General features: G+C 43.4%; 1 protein-coding gene across 1 annotated transcript in view; it reads right to left on the bottom strand.

The window, feature by feature from the left end:
• Window positions 1–23,337, bottom strand: part of PCNX2 (pecanex 2) — a 1,017,260-nt gene that overhangs the window by 398,144 nt on the left and 595,779 nt on the right. The window contains exons 18-19 of the mRNA XM_030194986.1: window positions 16,616–16,708; window positions 6,486–6,636 (exon numbers count right to left, since the gene is read on the bottom strand). Coding sequence (XP_030050846.1) covers window positions 6,486–6,636; window positions 16,616–16,708 — 244 coding nt within the window. The remainder of the gene's footprint in view (window positions 1–6,485; window positions 6,637–16,615; window positions 16,709–23,337) is intronic.

Here is a 23,337-nt window from a genome sequence, read left to right as displayed (position 1 = left end):
ATTATGAGTAGATAAGTATGGGTGTCTCCACCTGCCTTCCCTTTCTTCATTGCCATTTAACCTGCCATTTCCTGCACTGGGACCTTGCCGGTTGTTCGTAATAATCATTTACAGGGTTTTACCCTCACTTATAATAAGGTTTGTGTTTAGCAATGTATGCTTGGGTACACCTGTATATTTAGGGGGGGGATTATTGCTGGGCCTCAGCCACCACGCCTTCCGATTCCTCTCTTCCACATCCCCTGATGCTCCCTTCCTTTCTCCCATTCTCTCTGCCTGGTTGTAGCAGGCAGTCTGTGGGGGCGACGAATTTGCTACACTCGCCCCAAATCAAGCACCCCTCGGTAAGGGTCATTTCAATCAGGGAGATGTGCAGCTAATGTTCCAGAAGATAAAAGGCGCACTACACAGTCTTGAAACAGACGTTCAAGGTAAGCTCTCATTTGTCTGCCACCTCTTCTCTTTGTGCTCATAGTCAAGGAGTGTGCATTCACTGTATGTAGTCTGGAGTCAGATCTTAGGTAGCTCTCTTTTCACCAGGTTCCTGTGCACTGTACTGTGGGGTTGGCAGGTCCTCAGTGGTGTGGGCCAGCTGTTGGAACTGCTGTATTGGTTCCCGGTAGGTTCCATCTTCCTTGTTTATGTGGTGTACCCCAGTCCCCATTTATGAAGTGGCCACCCATTCTCAAGGTCCATAGGAGGGGGAGGGGCGAATGATGAATGCAATGGATGTGTTTAGGACATTATGGAACACCTTCCTAAATTCCTCCATAGGTAGTAGGGAACATGTACATTTTTTTTAATCGGTAGCCTGGAAAAAATGCTCAAGGTGGCTAAAGGTACTGCCACTGAGGCCTTAAGACGTGGTGGTGAGGGAGAGGGTTGTGTGTATAGGTCCCAACCCAAAGTACCTGCAGGTGGCTATAGTCTGGTGGCTGCTGTGGCCTAGTGGTTAGAGCACCAGCCTTATAATCATAAGGTTGCTGGTTCAAATCCCACCTAAGGCAAGTCACTTCAGGGACAAACTTTGACACAAACCCAGAATACCTGAATGTAACACACTTTGATCTACTACTGGAGAAAGTGTGATCACACCTGCAAATAATGAGCACCATTTTTATTTGTGCCTTTCTCTAACACAAGTATTACATTGCAACTGTGATGAAGTAACCATCCATCTATTGGGTTTCCCATTGTTTCCCCTTTTCTCCTCAGCATTATGTACCATAGCTGATGTATTGAATGTGAAAATATGAGCCAGCTGTTTGTAGGTCCTTCTTGGGCCCCCCCACCAATGTGGCTTGTGGGTAAGGATGTGTGACCATCAGACAGCAAACACTGTGTATATGCTACCTGGGGTTATGTGGAAGTGTCTACTTGGCAGATCACACGTGCTACACTATTAATCTCTTATTGATGGCACTCTGTGTTGTGGGTCAGTATGGTGGAGGGGAGGGAGGGAGGGAGGGAGAGAGGCTGGCTGGCCATTTGTATTCATGAACACAAATATCCATCCAGGCTCCCCGGCCCAACCCCCCTGCACATATGGCCAAGCAGGTTGGAATGAACAGGTGGCCTTCTGTATGACCAACATTCTCAGACAGACATCAACTTTCTCATTCACACAGCACATTTAATGCTATGCATATTGCTGCCTCCTTCCTCTCAACTCAACAGCACCATTTGCTTATATGTAATGCACAAGGGAGACAAACACACACACACCCTGATAGTTAAAGTGTAACAAAAACATTTATTTCCCCCCACCCCCACCCCTACAAAACAACCCCTAACAATGCCCTCCTCCCCCCACAACCCCAACAATTCCCCCCCCCCACACACAGAACCCCAACAATTTCCTCCCCCCCACACACAGAACCCCAACAATTCCCTCCCCCCCACACAGAACCTCATTTCTCTCCCCCCCACACACAACCCCAACAATTCCCTCCCCCCCCCACACAGAACCGCAACATTTCCCTCCCCCCCACACACACACACAACCCCAACAATTCCCTCCCCCCCCACACAGAACCCCAACAATTCCCTCCCCACACCCCCAACAATCCCCCCCCCCCCAATTTAAGTCAAGGGCGGGCACGCCCTCTGACTAAAGCCCTCTGTAGCAGGGCAATGAGCAGGCCCAGCAGTACCCTTAGTGGGCCCTGGAGCTGCTCATTGCCCTGCCGTAGGGCTCTCACCTCCTGCAGCAGCTGGTGCTAGCCAACTACTAGCTGCTGCTGGCCATCTACCAGCTGCTGCAGGAGGCGCATCATGGCACCTGCGCCTAGGGCTGCTGGAGGTGGCCCACGGGCTGGAGCAGGCCCAGGGGACGGAGCAGACCCAGGGGAAGGCGGTGGGGCAGGTGATGGTGCTGCCGCAGGGGATGTGGATGGCCGAGGGGAGGGAGAGGGCTCTGCTGCTGGTACAGGTGGGGAGGGGGCCTCTATATAGTCCTCATCTATGACGAGGACCCCCTCCTCCGAGCCCGACGACTCCTCCTCCTCCGCCTCCTGTGCAGGCGCTGCCGCCTCCTCATCCTCCTCCTCCTCGTGGCTTTCCTGCTCCTGCTCCTCCTCCTCCTCGTGGCTTTCCTGCTCCTGCTCCTCCTCCTCCTGCAGGTGGTGGCCCTCCTCATCTGCCCGCTCGGCTTGCTGGTGGTGGAGCCCTGTGTATGTAAAAGGAGTGTGATTGAGATCAGCGCATACAACATGGCTTGCATAGTGCAGTAGCTGGGTGGCGTGAGGCAGGGGATGGGCCAGGGTGTGGTAAGGCGTAGCCTATGCCCATGGGGAATGAGCTGCATCAGATGACATGACAAAGAACCCTGGAACCTCCTCTGACACACACCACACAGGACATGTTGCCATACCAAATTCATTGCTGACCAGCATGTTTGCATTGTGAGATGCAACGAGGGGTTGATGGGCAGTTGTTGTAGGATTTATTGGGGAGGGGGGGCAGTGGGAAGGGTGTTGAGCACAAAACTTTTATGTGAGTTAGGCCATGACATGCAGTAAAAGTAGGGCCTCAGGCAGGTCTACCAGGACACACTAATCAGCCACCACAGAAAGAGGAATAGTAAAGTGAGGCATATCATCTCATTCATCTCGGGGGGATGGTCGGAAGTTGCAGCCACACTCATGGGAGAACCCCTGCAACCTGCATCCTTGATCTGGGACAGATATGTTATTACTTACTAGTTGGCTATTAGGCACATGGGAATTGATATTGTACAATACATTCGCATTATTCAAGAAGTGTATTTACAAATCTGTACAGGTGTCCTGTTTTTGAATACTTACGGCGAGCCCTGAGGTGCCTCCGCACCGCCCGGATGAGGTCGGGCCTCTCCCGCCTCACACGGCAGAACCGCCTCCTGAGGGACTCCAGGTCCCGGTGCACTCCAAAGCGTCTGTAAGATATAAGTTTGTAGAGCAGGGGTCAGGGGGGGATGGTCCTTTTTGTCCTCTGCACACATTCATTTGCTATTCAAATACCAGAGAGAGAGAGGGTCAACAGTGTTGGGGGGGGGGGGGGGGGACCACCTCCATTGGTACTGAATCATAGGAGCCACCTTTTTACCATTTTGGGGGGTGGAACCCCCAGTGGAGATTACCCCTCCCTCCATACATACAAGGCATTTATTTTATATTGGGGGTGGTCAAGCACCCACAGCAGCCACCGAGTTGGTTCCTATGCAGATGATGCCAGAGAGGTGGACATGAGGCCAGAAAGTACCGTTTGTATGCATTATAATGTATGATTGTAAAACTACTTTATATGTGTTATCATGACCATGTTATAAAGTATGGTATACGTTTCATTGGTATCATGTTTCCACTATTCGGATGCGTTGTAAGCCACATAGAGGCTGCAAAGAGGGGTTGGAAAATGTGGCCTTCACAGGCAAGACATACATAACTAACGAAATACATTCTTGTAGGGATGTGGGAATGGTCGTCCTTTCAATAACATACAATTTATTAGTGATTGTGCATGTTGCTATATTACTCATTATCCTTGCATGGACACTCCAGTTACTGGTGGTAACATTGATGACGGAGCTGTTATATGTGTAGGTACAGGAGGGGAGGGGGGTTGGCCCATAACCTTACCTTTCAAGCCTGTCCCTGATGCGGGACCAGGCTCGCATGGCCTGGAGCCTGGGGGGCAGGTGGTGGTGTTGTATGAAGAGCCTGTGCCGGTGCCTTAGGCACAGGCGCACCAGCAGCAGGCTCTCCTCCTGCCCGAAGTTCGGCTCCCGTCGCTGCGCCATTTTTCCACGTGTTGGAAAACAAGTGCCTTATATAGACGACCTTGCGTGAGGGACGTCGTTTCATGCACAGCTCCATATATGGATGACCATCCCATATATGGCCCTATCAGCACGTGGACGCCCTCGTAAGCATAGACGTCTTTGATGTGCACATGCCTGGTTATGTGTGCGGCCTTATATAGATGAGTATGACGCAGCCGACCCTTTTCACATATACACAATATGCATATAGCTGCATGTTCAGTAGGTGTACAGTGCATGCAGATCCGGACATGCAGATGGGCACATATGAGGAAAGTATGGGTGGAGAAGCATGATTTTTCTGTAGTTGACACATATTACGCGTTCCTCATATTTTCCAGTAAGATGGCCAGAACATGTACTGTACTTGCGGTACACCTATGTGCATTCTTTTACACACTTTCTGATTTGGTCGTTTGCACCTGCAATAATCGACCGTGTTAGAGCGCCCAATTTTGTGACGCTTATGCGCTCCTCATTTGATTGTTTTGCTACAGGGATAATCGTTTATCTAAAAACGCACATACTATTTTTCGGTTTTACATGTCTATTTTTGGACGCTTTCGTAAGAACGTCCTAATTCGTATTTGGACGATCTTTCGATTATGCCCCTCTATATAAACAAATTCTCAATATTACATGAATCACAGTCTGGTTTTCGCTCGTTACACAGCACAGAAACAGTACTACTCACTCTCCTTGCCAAATTCAAGCAGGAAATAGCAATAGGTAACAACATCCTCCTCCTCCTCCAATTCGACACGTCTAGTGCATTTGACATGGTAAACCATAATATATTAATAAGATTACTCGACAAATTCGGGATTGCTGGCAACATACTTAGCTGGATCAAGGGTTTCCTAACCACAAGAACATATCAAGTAAGCTCCTTTGAGCAGGGACTGTCCTTCTTTGTTAATTGTACAGCGCTGCGCAACCCTGGTAGCGCTTTAGAAATGTTAAATAGTAGTAGTAGTAAAATCAAAATCAAACATATCATCACCGTGGAAAGCAGACTGCAGAGTACCAGAAGGATCACCGCTATTGCCGATCCTCTTCAACCTAATGAAGACCCCACTAGCCAAGATCTTATCTAACCAAGGCCTTAACCCTTTCATCTATGCAGATGATGTCACTATACACATCCCCTACAGATCTACATTGACAGAAATTGCTAACAAAATCAAGATCAGTTTGAATACCATGGACTCTTGGGCAAATGCATTTCAACTAAAACTCAACAAAGAAAAAAACTCACTGTCTCATCCTTTCATCCCAACACACCACGGACAATCCCATAACCATTAACACCCCAGACCACACCCTCCCTGTCTCAGCCTGAAAATCCTAGGCATTATATTGGATCACAACTTAACACTAGAGAGCCAAGTAAAATCGACAACAAAGAAAATGTTCTATTCAATGTGGAAACTCAACATTTTGCAACCTCATACAATCAATGGTACTATGCCATGCAGACTATTGTAATGGAATTTTTGCGGGATGACAAACCTTAAAGAAACTCCAGACTGCTGAAAACACAGCAGCGAGACTCATCTTCGGAAAAACACGATTCGAAAGCACAAAACCCCTCCGCGAAAAACTACACTGGCTCCCAATCAAAGAACGCATTGCCTTCAAAATCTGCACTATGGTTCACAAAATTATATACGGTGATGCACCGGGCTACATGACAGACTTGATCGACCTACCTACTAGAAACACATCCAAATCAACACGAATGTACCTAAATCTCCATTACCCAAGCTGCAAAGGACTCAAATACAAATCAACTTACGCATCCAGTTTTTCCTACATCAGCGCTCAACTGTGGAACACAATAGCAAAAGACTTGAAAACTACATATGACCACTTACACTTCAGAAAAACACTTTAGACTCACCTGTTCAAAAAGGCATACCCTGACCCAACGTAAATGCCTGATCTCTGCGACATAACTACACTAAAATTCGTAATGGTCATCACACAACTCTCCCGTTGTATAATTCCTTCACGTGGTCCTACCACATGAACTTTATCTTACCACAACATCACCTTGAATGTGTTTACTCTGGAGTCTGTAAACAGCTCTCCGGCACTATGTAAGCCACATTGAGCCTACAAATAGGTGGGAAAATGTGGGATACAAATGTAATAAATAAATAAATATAATTGTGTCACTAACCTGTGACTTCATGCTGTTTGTACTCTTTGTTCTGAAGGATAGGATGTGAAATCCACTGCCAAGGATGGTGCTTTCGGAGCTGAGGTATTAGGTAATGTGCTACGAATCCAACAATCCATGCTAAAGCAAACAGCACAATGCTGAGGAACGGCTGTGCCAAGAAAATAGGTCTTATTAAGGTAATGAAACAAATATTTTTCAGTAGAAGATTTGCAAAATTAAACACACCGATTGTCAACCTTTACTCTTCTAGGAAATCTTTCTATATTTAAAAAAAATGTAATAGGGGGGTCAATGCTCAGAGGTTTGGAGTAGCATGAAACGCTACCTTGAACTTAGTGCAGAAAAATGACCACACTATGCTCAGAGTAATGAGCATGCAAATTAATGCGTGTTAAAATTGTGGCAGTAATTTGCTGCTCAGTCCTCAGCGCTAACTTTTCTGTCACTGCCTGATTGGTGATTGGCTCAGGCACTGACAGGAGATTTGACTTAAAAAAAATAAAAAAGCATGCTATCAGAAATAGCCTTTTACCCCCAACCCAACCTGACATATCTTCCCACTCCCATAAATATATCCCTGGTGTCTTGCAGCACCTACCCAGACCAGACCCCCTCCCCTTTACCCCAACCTTTAAAAAAATGCCCCAGTGGTCCAGTGGCCATCTTTCCCTCCTTCCTGTCCACCAGCCTATTTTGTGATTGGGAGGGTGGGACCCTCACTAGACCACCATGCCAAGATGATTGGGAATACATTATTAAAGACATTTTGATGTGTTATATACAGTTGTTTTTCATCATGTGAATACTTAACTAGTTAAACTGGAGGCATTTATACATGCTATTTAATGATGGAAACATTTGACAGCTTTGTTCCTACAACTTGTTAAAATAAGATAATTCTTGATTCTAACTTAGAACAACTGCTAACTCTACTCTGCACTTGATTTCCTGTGAATCTGTGAAAAAGGAAATATAAATTCTACTCATTTATATTTTTCCTGACTGTTCCCTTCCTTTCTGCCCTAATCCTCTAACCTTTGTTATTAAGAATCTGTACTTCATTTGTCACTGGAAAAATATCTGCAAAGGTCTTTAGAGGAAGCTTTTGAAAATGTGCAGAAAAAAAACAAACAAATCAGTGCTATTTGTACTGGGGCACAGCAGGCCAGTTCTTTGGATATTTTTAGAAAATGTCTTATGATGAGAGAGAAGGAAGTTAAGAATGCCTGCTAAACATGAACATCAAAACTCATTCTACCCGTGCTGCTGCAGCTGGACGGAACTGAGCTGATGTTCCGAATCCAGTGACATTTTCTACCTGGGACCTTAGAAGAACTGTACCATTGCAGCATGTGGCTGTAAGCACGCGGCCTCAGGTGCATGTCCAAAGGGGCACTCTTTGCCCCTTTGGAGCACCAAGAAGTGCCTCAGAACACTGAGGAATTGGTGGTAAGCTTGAAAACTTGAAGAAGGGATTTAGGAAGTAGGCCATTTCATGCTAGTGATTGTTTGCTGGAATTGAAATGGGTGAGAGGAATATGAAGGCCCATATCCCTATTGCCTCATTACCAGTGATAATTGGTCCCATGGATAACATAGTAAATGACGACAGATAAAGACCTGTCCATCCAGTCTGCCCAACAAGATAAACTCATAGCATGATGTGATACTTCATATGTATACCTGATCTTGATTTGTCCTTGCCATTTTCAGGGCATAGACCACAGAAGTCTCCCTGGCACTGCCCTTGTTCTAAAACTTCTGAAGTTGTTATTGAAGTCCCACTCCAGCCCATCCAACTCTGTTCAGCCACGATCAGAGCACAGACCACAGAAGTCTGACCAGCACTGGCTTTGCTTCCCAATTACTTGTGTTTGCCATCTAATTACTGCTAAGCTTCTATAGAGCCATTCCTTCTAAACAGGATTCCTTTGTGTTTATCCCATGAATATTTGAATTCAGTTACTAATCCTATTATTTTTGGAAAGAGTAATCAAGCGATTCACGTCTACCCGTTCCACTCCACTTATTATTTTATATACCTCTATCATATCCACCCAACAAGTATTTCCTGACTGTAATTCAGGTGTCTCCTACCCTCTTCCCTGGGCCTCTGTGTCGGGGGATTCTTCTTGCTCCTGCATCTGAAGCCTCTGTATCGGGGCCTCCTTGATCTGTACTGCCCAGGGCTTGTAGCTCCCTCCAGACCTGAGTCCCTCCCCTTTGACAGGCTCAGCCTCTGCAGCCTAGCGCCATTTGCTGCCAGGTCACTGAACCAAGTCAGCCTTAGACCCCGCCTGGCAGGCTAGTGCCATCTGCCGAAAGGGGGCTGAACCATACCAGTGAGAGAGTTTTTCCTGTCCCTATACTACTCACTCCTTCACATCCTCATGTTATTATTTCTTCTTCACAAAGTTGTGGATGCCTGATGCAAGCACTCTGCCAAAGCAGTGGTGTACCGAGGGCGGGGTGGTGGGCACAGTCCACCCCGGGTGCATGCTGCAGGGGGAGGGGGTGCAGGGAGCAGCCAGGCGGCTGTTGGCTCTGCCAGTTCCCTGATCCCTCTGATGTTGATTCCTGTTCCAGGGCAGAGGGAGCAGGGAAACGAAGAAGCCGACAGCTGTGCGGCTGCTCCTACTACCTCAGGAGGTAACAGCGATGCACCTTGGGGGGGTGTTTGGAGGTGATATGCTGGGGGGGAAGCAACGCTGCATCCGAGAGGGGGGGGGGCGGGTGGCAGCCAAGGAACAACACTGTGCCAAAGCATGGTCATGCGAGGTCATTGGTGGTGTTTGTATCTTTTGCCTCTCAAAAATTTCTGTCCACATCCCATTGGCTCTAGATTACCATTTTCAGGCTCATCCTGCTTTTATTTTCTCCTTGTTCTTGGATTTGTGGTAATTGTTTCCTGCTCCTTTCCTTTTGAAATCCAAGGAATCCACATCCAATGCTCTTCCCAATACAACTCACTGGTATTGCCACCCAGTAAAGAAATTGATCATATTCATTTGACAGCATCTATGGTATAACCATGCTACTATGGATCCTGTAATCTACTGAAATTTACTTATTTTAGCCATTTATATCCCACATTATCCCAAACAAGTTTGAATTCAATGTGGCTTACAATAAACAGTATAGGATACAGAACAAAGAATAATGCATAAGAAAGTAATTTGTTGTAAGAATTCAATTTTACAATACAGTACCAAAAAACTGCTCTATTGATTTATTTACGTACTTACTTATGGAAACTTATTTCCCGCAAATCCAAGAAAATCTTTCCCTAGGCATGGTGAAAATAACAGATGCAGTAGTATAAAACAACACAATCAATACAAACATAAATACTTACAACAACAACAACAACAACAATTCATACATCTCCTTTCCAATATCTCTTCTGCAACCCCCAAACAATACAAACATCGATATGCAACACCTGTATATCTACTAATTTTCCCAATATACTTTCTGCACCCAAAAGCCTCCACAAACAACACAGATTTAATCTTCTTACGAATCATCACAAAATCTTCCTCCAACCACAATTCTAATGGTAGACTATTTCAGAGGAGTGGCCCTGAAACAGAAAATACCCTCAATCTGGTAGAAACCAATCTTGCTTCCTCACATGAAGGAACCATCATTAAAATTTTATCTTCAGAAGGCAAAGCATTCCCTAGGAAATAAGGGTTTACCAGCTTTTTGTAGATAAATGAGGATAGCCCATGATAACCCAGAACATTAAATAAAGAATCTTATCCCCTAAAATTGCAAGCATATCTTTTTAGCCAAGCTACTTAAGGCAGTAGTAGCCAAACAATTACATACAATTAATGTTCCATATTTATGGAACATTAGTCTTTTAGATTCCAGACAGTCAAGTTTCTGGAATCTATTCAGTAATGAACCTTGTTTATTTACCTTTGATCTCAGAACTCAGGCATATTCTTGATACAGTTAAAACTCTAATATTGATGAAGATGGACCTTAGTTCTACATTTGATCCGGTAGATCATGATATTTTTTCATCTGTGTTATGTTCTATTGGGATTATGGGAATTGTAAAGTCTTGGTTTTCTTCTTGTCTAGATCCTATTGGATTAATAGAAATGGAGCTATTTCTAGTACTTGAATTCCTGGTTATGAGGTGCCCCAGGGTTCTCCTTTGTCACTGGTTTTGTTTAATGTTTGCTTGAGGTACCTTAGGAAGGTGTTTCAATCAATGGGATTATCTTATATGTGACCTGCTGAGCAAAAAGATACCAAAGTAGGGTAACAAATAACAGAGATAAAGGCTATAAAGTTTGGAGGGATAACCTTAAGCAACTTTCAGTAGAAAGGGACTATGTAATTTTTTCACAATTTTGGATTACAGGGATACAGATGTTTTAAGTTTGCTGTTTTTCAAATGTGTTTAAAAAAAAAAAAAAAACCACTTCTTTATTAATAAATGTTTCTAATTGTTTTAAAGACATAATTAGACTGAAATTTTGCAGGATAATGCAGTTGATATCCCTCTATCTTATAGTATAAGTAAGTCACATACCTCACTTTTGGTACCTTTGCACTCAGCAGGTTATACATATATATACTGATGATGTCTTTCCAGTATTGACTTCACTACAAGATGCTTATAACTGTTTATTTCTTTGCTTGGATAAAATATTTGATTGGATATATGTGCATTTTATTAAACTGGATGTGGAAAAACATGTGGGTTGGGGATAAGCCTCATTTTAAACAGAAAAAAGGCCCAGAAATGTTGGCAGGGAAATCTTGTTATAATCGTCTATACTTAGTCTGGGTATAATTCTTGATTCTTCACTCTCATTACAGCACCAAATAAACCAGGTTGGTAGCTCTATTTTTGGTAAATTAAAGTTGCTACAGCGAATTAGAAATTATTTTATTAGATGACTTTCATAAGGTGTAACCCAAGTAACTGTCTGGTCTCATATAGAGTACTACAACATTCTCTATCTGGGCCTTCCTAAGAAAAGTATGTATAGGCTTCAAGTGCTTCAAAACACGGTGGCTAAGGTTATTCTGTTTAAAAATAACTGTCACACCATTGCTGCTTCAGCTTCATTGGCTGCCCACTGAAACACAAATTGGATTTAAACTATGTCTCTTTTTCAAAATTTATATGGATCCAGCCCTGGATATCTGTCAACTTATTTATTGCTGCGTATGAGGACTCATTCTTCTCCTTCCTTGTATACAAATCAAGTTCAAATATTTACCTAATGTCCTGAGTGTTAGGAAAAAGTTAATTGGTAAACACCTGTTTTCTGAAATTGCTCAAGGTATGGAACTCATTGCCTGTTGAGATGTGGTTAGAATGTGATTATATAAGGTTTTGATCTGGGCTTTTAAATAAGTTTTATAACTAATATTTGTTTTTGTTTTTCCTTTTAGGATTAGCTTATTTCTTTGTGAGGTTTGATATAATTGATTTGTCATTTTGGGGAATGTAACATCTCTTTGTAATTTTTCTCTTCTTTAGTAAACTATCTAGAGAAATTGGTATGAGACAGTATATAAATAAATATTATTCAGCCCACTCTACTTTATTTAAATACCAGCTACCATGGGCAAGAAAATCCAGATACTCAGATAGTGGCCGTCATTGAATATCTGTATACTGCAGAGAGTGCTTAGCACTATTAACATAGTAACATAATAGATGACGGCAGAAAAAGACCTGCACGGTCTATCCAGTCTGCCCAACAAGATAAACTCATATGTGCTACTTTTTGTGTATACCTTACCTTGATTTGTATCTGTCATTTTCAGGGCACAGACCGTATAAGTCTGCCCAGCACTATCCCTGCCTCCCAACCACCAGCTCTGGCACAGACCGTATAAGTCTGCCTAGCAATATCCTCGCCTCCCAACCACCAGCCCCACCTCCCACCACCGGCTCTGCCACCTATTCTGGCAGCAATGATAATCCACCACTATTCAGATAGTTGGTTAAACTCAGGACAGCTTTTTCACTGTCCTATGTTATCTGTATAGTTAATCAAGTGGAGGAGTGGCCTAGTGGTTAGAGTTGTGGACTTTGGTCCTGGGGAACTGAGGAACTGAGTTCGATTCCCGGCACAGGCAGCTCCTTGTGACTCTGGGCAAGTCACTTAACCCTCCATTGCCCCATGTAAGCCGCATTGAGCCTGCCATAGCGCGGGGTACAAATGTAACCAAAAAAAAAAAAAAAAAATCTTGGTAGCAGAACTGAAAATCACCACTACCTGGATAACTTTGATCTCTGCCTCCGGACTGCCTCAGCACTATCCAGCTAGTGCCGAGGTGGTTTGTAACAATATTCAGTGATATTAGTATATGCTGCACAATCTACCATTCTTAGCTGTGTATAAAACATAAAACCAATATAAAAACTTACATACATAAAATACAATGAAGATAAAGTAAAACAAGACTAAAATCACTTACAAATAACAATTGAGCCTCATATCTGGATATATCTATATTCAATAGAATTATATTATCCAGATAATGCCACTAAATATCTTTCACAGTGGCATTTATTTAGGTAGCAGATACTATTAATGTCTTAGTGTTGATGTTTACCCCTTGTTAACTGCTTTGCTGTATACTTCAAAATGCACTGTAACAAATAATAAATAAAATAAATAAATAAATAAATAAATAAATAAATAAGAACATTAGAACATAAGAGAAGCCATATTGGGTCAGACCAATGGTCCATCTAGCCCAGTATCCTGTTTTCCAAACACTGGCCAAGCAAGGTCCCAAGTAAGTGGCAGAAACCCAAATCGTGGCAACACTCCATACTACAAATCCCAGGGCAAGCAGTTGCTTCCCATGTCTGCCTCAATAGCAGACTATGGACTTTTCCTCCAGGAATTTGTCCAAACCTTTTCTAAACCCAGATATGCTAACCGCTGTTACCACATCCTCCGGCAAAGAGTTCCAGAGCTTAATTATTCGTTGCGTGAAAAAATATTTCCTCCTATTTGTTTTAAAACTTTTTCCATGTAACTTCCTTGAGTGTCCCCTAGTCTTTGTACTTTTGGAACGAGTAAAAAATTGATTTACTTCTACTCGTTCTACACCACTGAGGATTTTGTAGACCTCAATTATATCTCCCCTCATCAGTCTCTTTTCCAAGCTGAAAAGCCCTAACCTCTTTAGCTTTTCCTCATACAAGAGGAGTTCCATCTCCTTTATCATTTTGGTTGCTCTTCTTTGAACCTTTTCTAATTTCGCTATATCTTTTTTGAGATACGGCGACCAGAACTGAACACAATACTCAAGGTGCAGACGCACCATGGAGCGATACAAAGGCATTATAGTGTTTTTGGTCTTATTCACCATCCCTTTCCTAATAATTCCTAGCATCCTATTTGCTTTTTTGGCTGCCACCGCACACTGAACAGAAGATTTCAGCGTATTATCTACAATGACACTCAGATCTTTTTCTTGAGTGCTGACCCCCAATGTGGACCCTAGCATCAGGTAACTATGATTCGGATTATTCTTTCCAATGTGCATCACCTTGCATTTGTCCACATTAAATTTCATCTGCCATTTGGACACCCAGTCTTCCAATTTCCTAAGGTCTTCCTGCAATATTTCAGTCCACATGTGTTTTAACAACCTTGAATAGTTTTGTATCATCTGCAAATTTGATCACCTCACTTGTTCCGATTTCCATATCATTTATAAATATGTTAAATTGTACCAGTCACAGTACAGATCCCTGCAGTACTCCACTGTTCACCCTCCTCCACTGAGAGAAATGACCTTTTAAACCTACCCTCTGTTTTCTGTCCAATAACCAATTCCTAATCCACACCAGAACCTTGCCTCTTATCCCATGACTCTTTAATTTTCTGAGGAGTCTCTGATGAGGAACTTTATCAAAAGCTTTCTGAAAATCTAGATACACTACATCAACCAGCTCACTTTTATCCACATGTTTATTCACGCCTTCAAGAACATGAAGCAGATTGGTGAGGCAAGACTTCCCTCGGCTGAACCCATGCTGAATCTGTCCCATTAAACCATGTTTGTCTACATGTTCTGTAATTTTATGCTTTATAATAGTTTCCACTATTTTGCCCGGCACCAACATCAGGCTTACCAGTCTATAATTTCCCGGATCACCCCTAGAACCCTTTCTAAAAATCAGCGTCACATTTAGCCACCCTCCAATCTTTAGGTACTATGGATGATTTTAACGACAGGTTACATATTACTAACAGCAGATCAGCAATTTCATTCCTGAGTTCTTTGAGTACCCTTGGATGTATGCCATCCGGTCCAGGTATTTTACTACTCTTTAATTTGTCAATTTGGCTCAGTACATCTTCCAGGTTCACCGAGATTTCTTTCAGTTCTTCTGCATCATCACCCTTAGAAATAAATTCTGGTATAGGTAGAGCTCTCATATCTTCTTCCGTAAAGACAGAAGCAAAGAATTCATTCAGTTTCTCCGCTATGGCCTTGTCCTCCTTCGTGATCTAATGGTCCCACGGATTCCCTCGCAGGCTTTCTGCTTCTGATGTACCTGAAAAAGTTGTTACTCTGCGGCAAGTTTCTCTTTATATTCTCTTTTAGCCTTCTTTATTAATGCTTTGCATCTGACTTGCCAGTTCTTGTGTTGCTTCTTATTTTCTTCATTTGGGTCCTTTTTCCATTCTTTGAAGGACAATCTTTCAGCTGTAATGGCCTCTTTTACTTCACCTTTTAACCATGCTGGCTGCCATTTGTTAACTAATCATGCTGCCAAATTCTGGACTAATTGCAATATTTTTACTTAGGGTTACCATACATCTGGATTTCCCTGGGTATGTCCACATTTTCAAGGGACTGTTGGGGTTCCTAATTGTTTTTTTTCCCAGCCAGCTCATCTGTCCAGGTTTCTGGACTGGCTGACTGGCAGGTTGGTGGGTGGGTGGGCAGACAGGCTAGTTTTTTCCTCCCCCCTCCCCAGCCTATCGTAGCACACTCTGGTGGTCTACTGGTCTCTTCAGGGCAGAAGAGAACTCCACTCTTTCCTGCCTGCTGATTCTATCCTCCCCGCTACCTCTGCTTCTTGAAAATGGCTGCCGAGACGTCAAGCAGAGGCCTTGCGAGACTTTGTGGAAGACTTGCAAGGCCACCGCTTGAAATTTCACCAGCCATTTCAAGAAGCAGTGGCAGTGGGCAGGTCAGCGGCAGCAGACAGGAAAGGGTGTGGTGCTTTTCTGTCCTGAAGAGGCCACTAAACCACCAGGGCTGCAAGGTATGCCCGGGAGGGGACAGGAGGGAATGGGGCAAGCTGCTCATGGATGGGAGGGAAGGGAGAGGAGAGCGGGACTTGCTGTACATGGAGGGGAGGAAGGAAAGGGAAGTGAAAAGGGCAAAATACAGCATATGGATAGAAGGGGTTGGAGAGGAGAGGGGGACATGCTGCTCATGGATGGGAGGTAAAGGAAAGGGGGACATACTGTTCATAGATGTTTCCTTTTTTTTGGAAATGTACATCTTTTCTAATTTTGTATTTAGGCTACAAAAGAAAATGCATTTCTGTTACTTTTACTAGTATTTTCACTACTTATAGTTCTGGCTTTCTTGGGGGATCAAGGTGACTGTGCAGCTGAGGCAGGAGCAGGTTGGGGCGCGGTCAGAGACGAGATTAGGTGAGGTGGTATTTTATTTTTTGTGTCCTCTTTTTTTCTCTCTGCAAATAAGGTAACTCTACTCTAACTGAAATATCTGGCAAACCGAAATGAATCGCATTGCAATAGTCCAGACTTGATCTGTACGAAAATCAGACTATCCCAAACAATATTTTCCATAGAAGATATAGCTTAAAAAAGACAGTCCATGCAACCTGCCATATGTAGACAAGCACTGACAAAGAAATGTCCAGCAGCACCCGCAAACTTCAGAATTCTTCAACTATTTTCCACTATCCTCTGTTTTAACAGCAATTCCATTGATTTATTCAACAGCCTCCTTCTACATTCAAATTTTGTGAAGAGCAACCACATCCACCTATCTTTGTTGCTTTCACTTTGTGAAGTGGAACATGAAATACAAATTGAATAAATAATTAAATTTAAATGCACAAGGAACTGTGCTGTACATACCCTCAGAGACAGAAAAACTGTGCTGGCGCTGACTGCAAATGACAGAATGGCGAGTAAAGTGCATACGATGAGATCCGATTTTAAGATTTCCTTCTGTAGGTATAAGATTCATATATGAAATGTAAAGCAATGAGAATATGGTGGTGCTTCTTAGAGACAATTCAATCAATATTCAACCAGTGGCAATCAACTTTTTTTTAATGTGCTGATCATCGTTGGCTATATTAGCCTTGGACATTCAATGCCAGGCCATGTCCAGGTACTAGCACTGAATATCCACGTTTGACCAGACTATTCCTAGCTGATATTTCGTCAGCACTTGCATAAAACATATAAGGGGATGCACTATGCCCATTCCATGGATACAGAAGGACAGGTTTGGGAATCAGGACACTAGAGTTTTCTTTTATCTATGTTAAAAAATAAATTATGAAGTGGTTGACTAAAATACAACAGTGATGTTCAACTATTCAAGGACATTTATCAACATAACAGCGGCCCCAATCCAAATAAATACCTTAGGCAACGCTATTCATGGATTCTCAGATGGACTATGGAAACAATTCTATAACTGAGCACACCATTTAGGTGCCCTGATGCTGCACATTCTATAATAACATCTGAGCGCCCACATTCTGTTATAGAATTCTAGCATAATTCGGCATTGGCACACCTTACATTTATTAGAGATAAACTAAAGTGATATCAGGGAACTAGTTTCCTCATATAGGAGAATCCTTTTAGTAAAAAACTTGGAAACAAGTAATATAGTAAGCAAATATATGAGTATATAAGGAGGAAAAACCTCTAGAAGCACCTTTAACCCACTGACAGGGAGGGTAAAAGGCTAGGGCTTCTTCATCATCGGAAAAACCTCCTGGTTTTCTTAGCTTGCCTTCTTCTCAAAACATCAGAAAATATACACGCTACTTTACTGGGCTTTTTCAGATGTTGAAAAAATAGAGGAGGTACTTAACTTAGCTTAAGAGACCTTAATCTTCTCTGGGGCTCCTCCGTTACTAAGACCATGGTCTTAGTAACGGAGGAGCCCCAGAGAAGATTAAGGTCTCTTAAGCTAAGTTAAGTACCGCCTCTATTTTTTCAACACCTTACATTTAAACACTCCCAGTTACACTAACCATAGATCTGGTACAACTGATGGTAGCTAAATGCAGTAAGAGCACATATATGTTACATTATTATTCTGTAAGTTACGTACTTAAGTGGGAGCCCCGCCCATGCTCATCCCATGCTTTTTGCATGTGAAAATCCCCCTTGCAGTTATGCACTATGCCACTTACTGTAAGTGCACTCTTACAGAATATTGTTTAGGCACCCTGCCAGCAACCACTGGGGGAGTAAGGAGAGGTCATCCCTGATTCCCTCCAGTGGTCATTTGGACACCTTTTTGTGCCTTATTCATTCTAAAAACAAGTCTAGCTCAAAACATCTTAGTTTTTGTCCTGGATGGGTTTTCCATTATGGCTGAAAAATGTCCTAGTCTTAGGAATGCCCAAATCCCACCCTTAACATGCCTTGGACATGCCCCCTTGACATTTGGACACACAAAAACATCTAAAAAATATGTTTCTAAAATACTTATTTGGAAATTTTTGTGAGAAAAACATTCAAATGCTGCTTTATGCCACTTTTTAGATGTTTTTCTCTTTCAAAAAATAAGTCCCATAGTATCTTAGATAGCAAACAGGTTTGCGGTGTATAAAAATCTAAACACAATCTGTCATAAAAAAATTAATAGCTATTGTAAAAATGATGTGCTGCGTGACTTTCAAAAAAATTGATACAAACCTGTCAAAGAAAAAAAACCTTTGCTTAACAAGCACAAATAAAAGCAAATACAATAGGCACACTACCCTACTGGAATATAAACATATACACAACAAGAAAGTAAAATAAAAATGCATTTAAAAGTAGATATGGTAAAAAAGATGAGGATGTCAAAGCAAAAACTGAATCAAAAGGAAAATCCTGATTTAAGGATACAATCAACACCAAAATAAAAGCTATAAGAGAAACAGAAACTTGACACATCATATTGTCACACTACCCCTCTCAGAACAGGTAGGGCCCAAGATGGAAAACCTTCTTAGCTCACAGGAGTCTCACCTACCACTCCAACTCTGAAGGGCCCAGAACAATTCAACCACCAAGCACCTCCAAAGAAAAATCATCCCATAACAGTGCACCAGGGGTTTCAGGTCTATCTTCCTGGCTACTCATGCACTCAGGGTGAAGTGGAAAAGAAAAGAACTATTATGACTCTAAGCAGTTCCTTATAGTTTTCTTTTAATGTTCTTACCCAAAAGGAAACAAAAATGTAAAATTCCCACAAGTCTTTTCAATAGATAGAACAGTTCAATAACATGACAGAAATATGAAAATTAGGCCTTGTCCCAGCTTATGCAAATTCAGTAATGTCCAGTGCGTTTTTTCTAGCATAAAATGTGCTGGTACTCAAATGCCAGGCCATCCTTCAGGGGTGGGGTGATCACTGAGGAACCCACCCCCACCAAAGCCAGGTCCCCTGCAACCAGTCACAGAATCTATGATAAGGCAGAATTGGTGTGTAGGGCCTGAGCTCTTTCATATAAACTTGGGGACCATGGGTCAATTTTAGCAGACAATGAAAAGGTGCCAGTACTCAGTACCCCCAAGTACCCCCTCAAAAAAGCCCTAGTAATGTCTCTCCTCAGTTTTCAGCCAGGTGCCTTGAGATTCAAATCAGGGGCGTATCTGCGTGGGGCCACAGGGGCCTGGGCCCCCTCAGATTTCGCCATGGACCCCCCTACTGCCGTCAACCCTCCCCCGCTGCCGTTGTTTACCTTTGCTGGCGGGGGACCCCAACCCCCGCTAGCCGAGGTCTACTTCCACCTGCCGCTGCCTTTAAAAATATTTCTTATTTTATTTATTTATTGCATTTGTATCCCACATTCCCCCACCTATTTGCAGGCAATGTGGCTTACATAGATTTGTTAACATTGTCATTGCAGGATATCAGATACAGTTAGTAATGTGTGGCGATTCGGAAGGGAAGAAAGAAGAACGGAGAGAGTGGTTAGGGTAGTTTTAGAGGGTAGGCGTTCATAATTGAGTGGATTGGTGAGTTGACTTAGTGAGGCTATAGGTTCTCATTGTAGGCCTTGTTGAAGAAGAATGTCTTCAGAGATTTTCGAAAGATAGTTGTTTCGTTGATTGCTTTCAGGTCTGTACGTAGTGCATTCCATAACTGCATGCTCATGTAAGAGAAGGTAGTGGCATGCATCAGCTTGTATTTAAGTCCTTTGCAGCTGGGGTAGTGCAGGTTGAGAAATTTGCGGGATGATCTTGTGGCGTTTCTGGGAGGTAGGTCTACGAGGTTTAGCATGTAGGTTGGGGCGTCTGCATGAATGATTTTGTATACGATCGTGCAGATCTTGAACGCAATGCGTTCCTTAAGTGGGAGCCAGTGAAGTTTCTCTCTTAAGGGTTTTGCACTTTCATATTTAGTTTTTCCAAATATGAGTCTGGCGGCCATATTCTGGGCAGTTTGGAGTTTTTTGATTGCGTGTTCTTTGCATCCGGCGTAGAGTGCATTGCAGTAGTCTAGATGATTTATTACCATTGACTGTACCAGGGTACGGAAGATGTGTCTCGGGAAGAAAGGTTTTACTCTTTTGAGTTTCCACATGGTGTAGAACATCTTTTTCGTCGTGTTTTTCATGTGGGTATCAAGAGTGAGGTTTTCATCAAAGGTGACTCCAAGAATTTTCAAGTTTTGTGAGACTGGAAGGGAACAGTATGGTGTGATTAAGGTGGAGAAGTTTTTTGTTTTATGTTGTGAGGTGAGTACAAGACATTGTGTTTTTTCTGCGTTAAGTTTTAGTTGGAATGTATTTGCCCAAGTGTGCATTATGTGGAGGCTTTGGTTGATCTCGTTGGTGATTTCATTTAGATCCTGTTTGAAAGGGATGTAAATTGTGACGTCATCTGCATAAATGTAGTGGTTGAGGTTTTGATTGGCTATTAGTTTGGCTAGCGGTATCATCATTAGGTTGAATAAGGTTGGTGAGAGAGGGGATCCCTGGGGGACTCCACATTCAGGTATCCATGGGGGTGATCTTTCCGCGTTCGTTGTTACTTGGTATGACCTTGTGGTCAGGAATCCTTTGAACCATTTGATAACTGTGCCTCCTACTCTGAAGTATTCTAGTATATGTATTAGTATATAATGATTAACCATGTCAAAGGCACTGGACATGTCGAATTGCAGGAGGAGGATGTTGTTACCAGTCGCAATTGCCTGTTTGAATGAGTTCATTGTGGACACTAGTACAGTTTCGGTGCTGTGATTCGACCAAAATCCTGATTGAGACTCTTGCAGAATTGAATATTTATTTAGGTATTCAGTAAGTTGATTCGTGCTGCGACGTCAGACTCCGAACTGGATTCAACAGCTTTCAACAGCAGCACGGCCACGGAGGACGAAGAAGACCTCGGGTTGGCTGGTGGGGGTTGGGGTCCCCCGCCAGCTGAAGAAATATTTTTAAAGGCAGCGGCAGGTGGAAGCGGACCTCGGCTGGCGGGGGTTGGGGTCCCCCGCCAGCAAAGGTAAGCAATGGCAGCAGGGGAGGGTTGGCAGCGGGAGGGGGGTGGAGAGAGTTGTTGGTGGGGGGGGGGGGGGTCTGGCAATGGCGGGGGGGGAGGGCTAAAATGTGCCCCGTCCCTCTGGCTCTAGCCCCCCCTACCGCCAGAGTCCAGATACGCCCCTGATTCAAACAACCCCCCCCCCCCCGGCAAACATCCAGAGCTTCCTTCAGCCTAGTCACTTTCAAAACACATGGGAGACAAAATCCAAATCACAAAAATCCAAGTTTCCTTTTCCAAAAACCTTTTTCCTGCCCAAGGAGCACAAGCAGGGAAAAAGGAGGAAGGCCACCACCCACTTGCTTCCTCAGCCAGTTACCTCCCCAACTGACCTTCCTTCAAAAGGAATAGAAACAGAAAAAAAAATAGAAAAACTAATTTTAAGTTTCAAAAAGGTTCAATCTCCATGTCCTCTTGGCTGGCCCATTCAGTAGTATCTGGTAGTTCTTCTTCCTCAACGTCCCACATCATCTCAGTGTTCTCTGGACGCTTCCTTTCCTCCTCCTCCTCAATCCAAGGAAGATGGCCCTTAAAAGCTCTACCTCTTAGTCTGCCTTTCTCTAATAGGATTGTTCTGTTTGGGTTTCATATTGGTCAAGAGTAAACTGGATTGATCTTCCTACCACTCCCCTAGGGTGAAAAATCCTCACTTTCCTTTATAGGTTTCCATTTGTAGGTGTTCCTTCCCTGCTCTTGAGCATTATACTTATGGGACCTGCTGTTTTGACCCAGCTTTTCAAAGTGCTCCAGGAATTCTTTAGAGGGGGAACTTCTTAGCCTACCCTCCCTAATTGGGGACCCCCTGTCTCTGCCACAATATGCAATATGACTATCGGGCTCATTTTCGAAACAGAAATATGTCCAAAAAGTTTCCTAAAAAGGCAGATAGACGTCTTTCACAAAGATAAACATCCAAAGCAAATAATCAAAAATAAAGAAAAAAAACGTTCTAATCATTAGTACATCCAGTTCAAAACGTCTCCAGAGGGGGCGTGTCTTGGGCGGTCTTACAAAATGAATGTCTCCAGCGCATAACGGATAGCAAAACAATTTCACATTGGCGGGAATTTAGATGTACAGAGTTATACCTCATAAAAAAGCGTCTAGGGTAAGAGCTAAGTTGTCTTTAGACCCAATAGTGATTTTGTGGCGTTACAGTGGAGGCATAGTTGGTTTGAGAGAAAGTTGAGAGTTGTTTAGTGCCGTGTTACCGTTTGTCTGTGTGCCCTAGTCTGAACGTTTTCACCTTGACTTGCCTCCTTTGTGTATCACCTTTTCACCTTTCCCACCCCTGCTAGCCACCCCCAAGCCACTACTACTCCTTCATCTGTATCTCCCCCATCCTCTCCCCCTCCATTCACTTTGCCCAAGCCCACATTCCATTCATTACATCCCCTTATCTGTTTGGTGTCTGTGTTTGTTTCTTTGTCCTGTGTGCTGCTGCTGTGTGTGTGTTTGTGAAGACTGTTGGTTGCTGCTTGAACAGTGAGTGGCTAGAGGGTGTGGCAGGAGTGTTTGCAGTGGCTTAGAGAGTGATTGCTGTGTGGCTGTGCTGTGTGTGACTGCATTGTTTGTAGGTGGTGGGAGAGTGAGTGTCTGCTTGTGTTTGTTGGTGGTGGGTTTCACCAGGTTGGTAGGGAGAGGTGAGCACTGAAGTTATTGGGTTGCACCTCTAGTATTGGGAAATGGATGCACTGAATGCACAGGTAGCTCACATGTTAGAGGAAGAGGAGAGTTTGGAGGGGAGGCGTTGCAGGAGATACTCACATCCCAGAGTTTTCAGGTCCCATTCCAGTTTCCTAGACCTTACTGACCAGCAGTATCTCAATAGGTACCTCTTTGATAGGGCTGCCATTCAGCACCTTTGTGACCAGCTCCAACCCCTCCTGCAGGCCAGGACCCATACGAACAATCTCATCCCTGTGCACCTCAAGATCACCGCCTCTCTCTCTCTCTCTTTTGGCCACTGGGAGCTTTCAGTCTGGTTTAGCTGTCATTACGGGCTTCACCCATCCTGCCATTTCAAACTGCCTCACCCAGTTCCTTGTTGCCTTTCTTGATGCCACACCTCGGAGTAC

Source organism: Microcaecilia unicolor, chromosome 3 (assembly GCF_901765095.1).
Source record: "Microcaecilia unicolor chromosome 3, aMicUni1.1, whole genome shotgun sequence".
In the NCBI taxonomy this organism is placed as follows: domain Eukaryota; kingdom Metazoa; phylum Chordata; class Amphibia; order Gymnophiona; family Siphonopidae; genus Microcaecilia; species Microcaecilia unicolor.
Note: the sequence above shows the minus strand (reverse complement) of the source record. Positions and strands in the feature narration are given on the sequence as shown.